This window comes from Geospiza fortis, unplaced genomic scaffold (genome assembly GCF_000277835.1).
Source record: "Geospiza fortis unplaced genomic scaffold, GeoFor_1.0 scaffold192, whole genome shotgun sequence".
Lineage (NCBI taxonomy): Eukaryota > Metazoa > Chordata > Aves > Passeriformes > Thraupidae > Geospiza > Geospiza fortis.
The window spans coordinates 8657715-8664836 of record NW_005054315.1 but is presented as its reverse complement, the minus strand read 5'-3'; the positions used below and the strand labels follow the sequence as shown (position 1 = coordinate 8664836).

Sequence of the window (7122 nt, the reverse complement as noted above, 5' to 3'; positions counted from 1 at the left end):
AGGCAAAAAAATATAAAACTAGCCAGGAGAAGAAGTGGAGGAGGAACAGTTTACCACGACTTAGGCAATATCAATTTGACTTTCTTCACAACCAGAAAAAAATATGAACGAATGGAAAACCTGAAGCTTGTTGTGAAGGCTCTGAAAGCCTTGCGACCCCAGTTAGATGTACATGTCACTGACAGGTACGACATCTTGCTCGACAGGAAATACAAAATCTCAGGCACTGCTGCAAAGCTGGGAAGGACAAGTGCTTATCACCACTGTACCTTACTCTGTAATGCAGATAAGTGTGTTTTATCTTCTGTGCTAAAAAGTCCTTTTAAAGGGTTAAAGAGCAATGCCACTCCTAGCGTGCCTGCCTTGGTGAAAAATCTCTTTGAAGAGGATCCTAGTTTAACTTCTGAGATGCTCCTGGATGCCATTGCTAAAGAATATGCTGTGCAACACCAGATAGATCACCATATCACCTTAATAAATCCAGCTGATGAGACTCTGCTTCCTGGAATTAGTGACAAAACTAAAGAACTACAAACTTGGGAATGGGTGTATGGAAAGACACCAAAGTTCAGCATTAGCACGTGTCTTAACATGGTCTATAAAGATTCTGTTCTTGACGTTAAAGTAAATATGGATGTAAAGCATGGAAGAATTGAAGTCTGTAACATTGATCTGCCAGAGCAGTGGCTGCCACCAGGACTGTACAGTGAACTGGTCAAGAGTCTTACTGGCAGTAAGTTTTGCCCAAATGAAACCACTACACTAGTGACAACATTGCTAAGACTGTGTCCACAAGACGATGAGTTGCACAGCAGGTGGAGTCTACTGTGTGAGAATATGATAAGGTTAATGTGACTTGCATTTTGAAAATGTAAGTTAAACTTCTGCTGCTTTTTTATTTAATGTATCGAAAACAAAATTAAAACAATCACTAGTAAGAGAAAAATTCGGCTTGTAGAAAACAAACTGTTCACTCTTGTGCTTTTATTTAATATTACAATTAAATTTCACACTGCCTGCACCTGATGTTCCCAAACTGTAGGATTGAAACCACTGCTGACAAGATATCATTGCTGCTTGAACCAGGGAAAATGGTGGGGACATCCCAAACTAGCCCTGTAGCAGAGAAGGTACAAATGACTGACACAGATGGAATGGGGTAGGTGTAAAACTGGTGTGCTGCTGCACTGGATGCCCCAGCCTGCATCCAGCTCCTTGTGGACAGTAGCCCAAAGGCTGTGTCACAGCCCCTGAGCTGTGTAGAGAGGGACGTCCCCTGGTTTCTGATTCAAAGTCCTTTCTTGCAGAGTGCTGTGCCCCCGTGCCTCTGCTGCACAAGCACTGCAGTGAGCTCAGCTCACCGCTGGGTAGTGAATCACTGCAGGTCCAGCCTGAGTTAGGGCTTTTCTCCATGCATGTGCAAGAGCAGGGGAAGATAGGAAGTTCAGTGTTGGGGTTTGTGTGATGAGGACAGAAGAGGCTACCTGGGAGGCCACACGTGCCTCCTTTGTTCTTGTGCCTGGCACAAAGCTGGGAGTCCCTCCTGCCATGGGTACTGGTATCAAAGCTAAACACTTGAAAATGTAAATACAGATCTAGAAGAAAGAGTTTCCTTATGTTACCACCTAGCAGATTTTCCCATAAAAGGCAACAATGAACTGAAAGTGACAGTTTTATTGTTAAATAAAAACTATATATATAGTAAAATTATGGAAAAAAGGCTCAAGATGTATTTCACTGTTGTTGCAGAAAAAGTGTAATGCAATTTTGATTAGGTCAGAACATATACCTGAAAGGAGGCTGTGGCCAGGTGAGGTTCAGGCTCTTCTCCCAGGTAACCAGTGACAAGGCAAGAGGACACAGCCTCAAGCAGCACCAGGGGAAGTTTAGGCTGGGCATTAGGAAATGATTGTTCACAGAAAGAGTGATTGGGCATTGGAATGGCTGCCCAGGGAGGTGGTGGAGTCACCTTCCCTGGAGGTGTTTAAGAAGACAGGATGTGGCACTTAGTGCCATGCTCTAGTTGACAAGGTGATGCTAGGTCACAGGTTGGACTCGATGATCTCAAAGGTCTTCTCCAGCCTAGTTAATTCTGTGATTCTCTATGTTTGAAATTGCTGGACTAGGGTAAAAGACACAAAGCTTCACATATGGGAAATTACTGTATTTACAGTGAGACTTCTCCAGAATGTGGCTGGATCTATGAGGCATTACACAGCTTCCTTGAATTTCCTGATGTTGTGAAGAAATCAAACAGATGACTGAAGCTACAAATAATAAAAAACAACCTTTATTCCCATTAAAAATAGGCATATATTATACACAACTGAATAAAATTCACAAGTGACTAGAAACTTTGTATCACAGCAGCAAACCAGGAAGCTCCTATGGAATGTTTGGGGGAATGACTAATAGCACACAGCTCTGTGGCACATATATTATTCATTTTGCTGAGGCAACACTGCAAAGCTGAAACATTATTATGAGAAAGGATAAAGAAGGCAGACCACTGGCTAATTGTGACCCAGAAAACAAGGCAAAGACCAGCTCCATTTCCTATTGATTGCTGTGGAATAGATTTGTTATTAGAAACAAGAGGAAAAGAATAGCAGCATTAGATGACAGAAGATGAAATAATAAAGTACATTAAGGGGGAAAAAAAAGATAATGGAACACACCAACCATCAAGAACAATAAATATAGGAAACAAAAAAAAGTTCTAGTAATAAACATGCTACTAGAATATAGAGGCCTATTGCATTGCAAGGCAGAAAGTGTAAGGCACGTGTCAGTCCTGAGGCTGAAAAGATTTTGATGGGACCTGAAAAGGAGGCCACTGCCTGTTTTTTTATGTCAGATTGTATGACTTAGGCAGATTCTTGCTAACAAAGAACTCTTGTATAAGGGGAAAAAAAAAAGGCAGCACCTCTGGTAATACCTTCTGGTTTCCAAAGGCTGAAGGAATGACAAGGGAAGACTTTGTCTTTATTCTAAATATAGTATATTGCTAAGAATCACAGAATATTTTGAGTTGAGGGACCTGTTATATTTTGAGGAACCCACAAGGATCCAGTGCAGCTCCTAAGTGATTGACCCTTACAGGGATAAAACACATGACCTTGGCTTTATTCACACCATGCTCTGACCAATTGAAATACTCAGGGTACCCAACTTCTGAAAAAAACTTAAATTTTCCTTTTAGGGGACTCCCTTAGTAGTAGCGAAATACTTAGTGCAGTTGAGAGTGGCATGAAAAGCCAGTCATTGGGCTTTAAAGTCAGAGAGTAAGACTGAGAGAGGATCACACATCCTTTCCACACTTAATGCGAAAGATGGATGTCAGGTATATGTATCATGGAATAAAAGAACACACAGAAGTGCCAGGGAAGAGATTACAGCTGTTTGCAGCCTTCCCAGTCCAAAATACATTATGCAGAGACACATAAGACAACCCTAAAATGACTGTGTACTGAACACTACAACATTCATAGGCTAAGAGCTTGGAAAATGGAATGTGAAAATTGGGATTACTAGTAAAGTCTGGGAAATAAAGTATTACGGGATTGACAAAAACCCAGCAAAATAGTAGTCATAACTAGAATACTAGTCATAGGAAATAAAGGAAATAAATAAGACTGCTTATAAAAGGGGACATGTGGGAGCCCAGCTTCCAATGATTGTGAGGTGGTCAGTTAAAGATATAAAATCCAAAACAGGCTCAAGACAAAATCAACAGTAAAAACAGAAATGACAGCATAGAGGCTTTTGAAAGACACTATTGAGGGTCTGTTATGAAATCAAGATAAAATTTAGACATGGATTGTAATTAAGATTACCGAAGAAGTTCAATGAAGGAATCACGCAGTTTTGTTTTCTCAGACTGGAAAGTCTCAAACATTCTAAAACATACAGATTTTAAAAGCTGTGCTGCATTAAGTACTTAGAAGAGTTGCTTCTGTGGGCAGCCAGCTGGACTCAAGCAACACCTTTCAGTCTTACGTTTTTATGTTTATGAAAACACTTATTAAAAGCAGTCATTTCTGATCACATTTTCTTTGTGTGTTTAGTAAGAATGACATCCACTGTTGTTTCACGACAAGGTCTCAAGTCAAAGTCACAGTATCCAATGCTGAAAAGACCCTGCAGAAATGAACAGAATTAACACGGTGAGCATATATTCACCATGAAGAGCTCATTTTAACTTAATTAATGAAGTCAAAGCATCCTTACCTTTGGTTTCTTAAAATAATCAAGACCCCTTCCTATCTTAATCATCCACCCATTGTTGAACCTGTTTGAAACATGCACAATAAAAAGGTTACATCCACATGATGCACAAGCTCCTTGTTTCAATCACAATTATTTCCTAGTGTCACCAATACCTGTGTGAACCACAGAAGACACCATTCTGTATAGAGACAACAATTCACAATTAAAAAATATAGAACTACAGAGGGCTGACTTCATCCAGTAAGGGCCAGTGCCTTTTATTTTGTAAATTATCACAGCTGTAATTATCTCAAAAGTTAAATAGTTAACTTTTAGGGTTAAATAGTTTTGAGTTCAAATAACTGCCATTTGGTCATTTTTTATATCACCCACCTGATTTCTCGATCATGTATTGAAGACGAAAAGTTAATATTCAGTGTTACTCCATAATTTCTCAATGACTGTTTTATTTCTTCCAAGGCACTCATCTGTTGACTCCTCCCACTACCCTATCAAAAGTAAAAATAATGTGATGGGGTTTCATTTTTTTAAACTATATATTCTATTTCTGGTCACCACTTCTTAAACTCATACACCTTTAAACTCAAAACATTTTCAGTATCAAAGTAAACCAAAAGAAAGTAACTTGGATGAAGGCAGATTTACAGTTTCAAAGACAGGATAAAAAGCAGACAGTCTACAGGTATATTTGCTGAGGGATGTGGAGGATGAGCTCACTCTCAGCTCTTTGAAACTAGATATGTACTATTTGAGCCAAAATAAGTGCAGTAATAGTTTATATAAGTGCAGTGGTAGTTTGAGAGATTTCAGCTCATGAAAGCCTCTAAAATGACAAATACAGCTGTTGGAAGAGCAAAAAAAAACCCTATCTCAACAGATGCTTTGGGTTTTATTACATTTTCCACAACAAAACTTTCAGAGAAATTTAAGATTCTGCTTACTCAGAATTTGTTAACCGGAAAACTCTGAACTTACAAAATTACTTATGTTCAACTATCTAGGAACAAGTCTGTATTTTTATATCTTGTTTTGCATGTGGCATCATCTGAATACAGGGAAATAGAGCTCAAAATCTAGACACTTACCTCATCATAAGAAGTGAGGAGGTGGATTGTTTTCACCTTGCATGGCCCCTTAACTAGCATCTCGCAGAATCGTAGAAAGTTATACAACTGAAAAAGTTTTATTTAATTTAGTAGCTTGGAATTTCTATAGTGGCTACATCTATATCAGTTACACCAAATATCTACTTGCCTGATGACCCTGGCGAATGTACGGGTCCTCCACCCAAACTTCAGAAACATTCTCAGTGAGGTACTCGTGGAAAAGCTTTTCATAACCAAAACCTGTTGCATTTTCTTCTATTCTGATTTGCTTATGGTATTTGCTATCTGAAAGGAAAGTAAATCTCTGTTTAAGTAAAGGTCAGGACATAATTCTCATGTTAAACACCTCGCCCATCAAACATTCATGTAACAACAGACATTTAAAAGCAGACGGGTACGTTGGGTACATCCCAGCTCATGGAATCACAGAATGGGTCAGGCTGGAAGGGACCACAGTGGGACATCTGGTCCAACCTCCTCCTCAAGCAGGGTCATCCCAGAGCACATGGACAGGATTGTGTCCAGACAGTTCTTGAGAGTTATGAGTAGAAAAGTTGCCCATTTTTTTAAAAGGTTGCAGAGTTCACAGGTTGGGCCAGCTGCTGCCAGGGTGGAGTTCTAACTGTGTGTTGTTATAATCGCCTGTTGTTAATAGTTTTTCGTTAACTGTTGTTGATGGTTGGGAATTCCCCTTTTTTGTGGAGTAACACCCTGCTGCTTCCTGGAGGATGGCACCCGGGATGGTGAAGAGGAGGGGACATCGGGGTTGGCATGCAAATGAAGAAGCCCCTCACCAAACCTAGCAAAAACCCCTACAAACAACGAGCCAACACGGAATTGAGGGATCGAAGTGATGTCTAGACGTGAAGAACAGAATCCAGTGTCCGCTAAGACCCTTTTTACCCCTCACCCTAACCTAAAAAGACGTCTAGAAAGAGGACCTCGAATGTCAAACCGAAAAACTGGGAATCTCCTGGTGCTCTCGTGAGGACAGAAGCCCCAGCTCTGCCTGCAGACCAGAGGACAAAGCTGCACTTTTCCTCCTCCTCCGAGTCACTCCTGGGAGCAGCGGTGGCGTGAGAGTGACCCGTCGGTTCTTCCCACCCAAGCTGATTTTTTAATAAAGGCATTAAAAAGGAGAAAGATCTCCTGCCCTATTTATTTCATTGAGTATCTCCAGAGAGGGAAACTCCACACTGTCTCTGGACAATCTGTTCCAGTGCTCAGCGAAGTTCTTCCTCATATTCGGATAGAACTTCCTGTGCATCAGTTTCTGCCCATGTCCTGGTGATTGGCACCACCAGGAAGGGCCTGGCTCCCTCCTCTCGGTGCCCCCATTTAGGTATTTATACCTTGTTTCTTAATGTGTTCTTTAATCTCCTCGGCTCTGGTCAGGTACTCGGATATCTTCTGCTGGTAGCGGTGCTTTTTCGCCTCATCAGTCGTGGCTGTGAATCACAGAAAGTCAGGGGCCTGCTGAGCACAGGGGCCGGCCCTCCCGAGCCCTGCCCGGCCCGGCCCGGCTGTCCCGGGAGGAGATCGCCAGGGCTCCAGCACTGCCCGTGTGTCCCCAGGGCCACCCCGAGCCCCGGCGGCGGCGACCGGCCCGGTACCTTTCATCGCCTGCAGCAGGAGGTCGATGCCCTCCTGGTAACACACCAGCGACTCCTGGAACCGGGACGCCACGTCCAGCTGCACCGCCCGCTTCAGCGTTTCCGCCCCGGCCCGCTCCAGCGCGGCAGTGCCATCGTTGCCTGCCCGCGACATGGGCAGGGACGGGGCCACG

The 7122-nt window shown here is 42.2% G+C and overlaps 2 protein-coding genes across 3 annotated transcripts in view; one reads left to right on the top strand and one right to left on the bottom strand.

Moving 5' to 3' along the window:
- LIPT1 (lipoyltransferase 1) overlaps positions 1-4146 on the top strand; it is a 4917-nt gene extending 771 nt beyond the window's left edge. The window contains exons 2-3 of one of the 2 annotated variants that reach the window (XM_031056170.1): positions 1-871; positions 4068-4146. The exon at positions 1-871 is cut by the window's left edge and continues 503 nt beyond it. In XM_031056170.1, coding sequence (XP_030912030.1) covers positions 1-855 — 855 coding nt within the window. In that variant the 3' untranslated portion in view covers positions 856-871; positions 4068-4146. Of the gene's footprint in view, positions 967-4067 lie in introns of those variants that run through there. The other variant, XM_031056169.1, reaches the window with a different exon arrangement.
- MITD1 (microtubule interacting and trafficking domain containing 1) lies at positions 2269-7116 on the bottom strand. The gene is made up of 7 exons (XM_005420004.2): positions 6950-7116; positions 6689-6784; positions 5485-5621; positions 5316-5402; positions 4603-4718; positions 4231-4291; positions 2269-4140 (listed from the first exon to the last, which is right to left on the bottom strand). The coding sequence occupies exons 1-7, from the start codon at positions 7101-7103 to the stop codon at positions 4045-4047; spliced, it is 747 nt and encodes a 248-aa protein (XP_005420061.1). The 5' UTR covers positions 7104-7116; the 3' UTR covers positions 2269-4044.
- Positions 7117-7122: the final 6 nt, after the last annotated feature.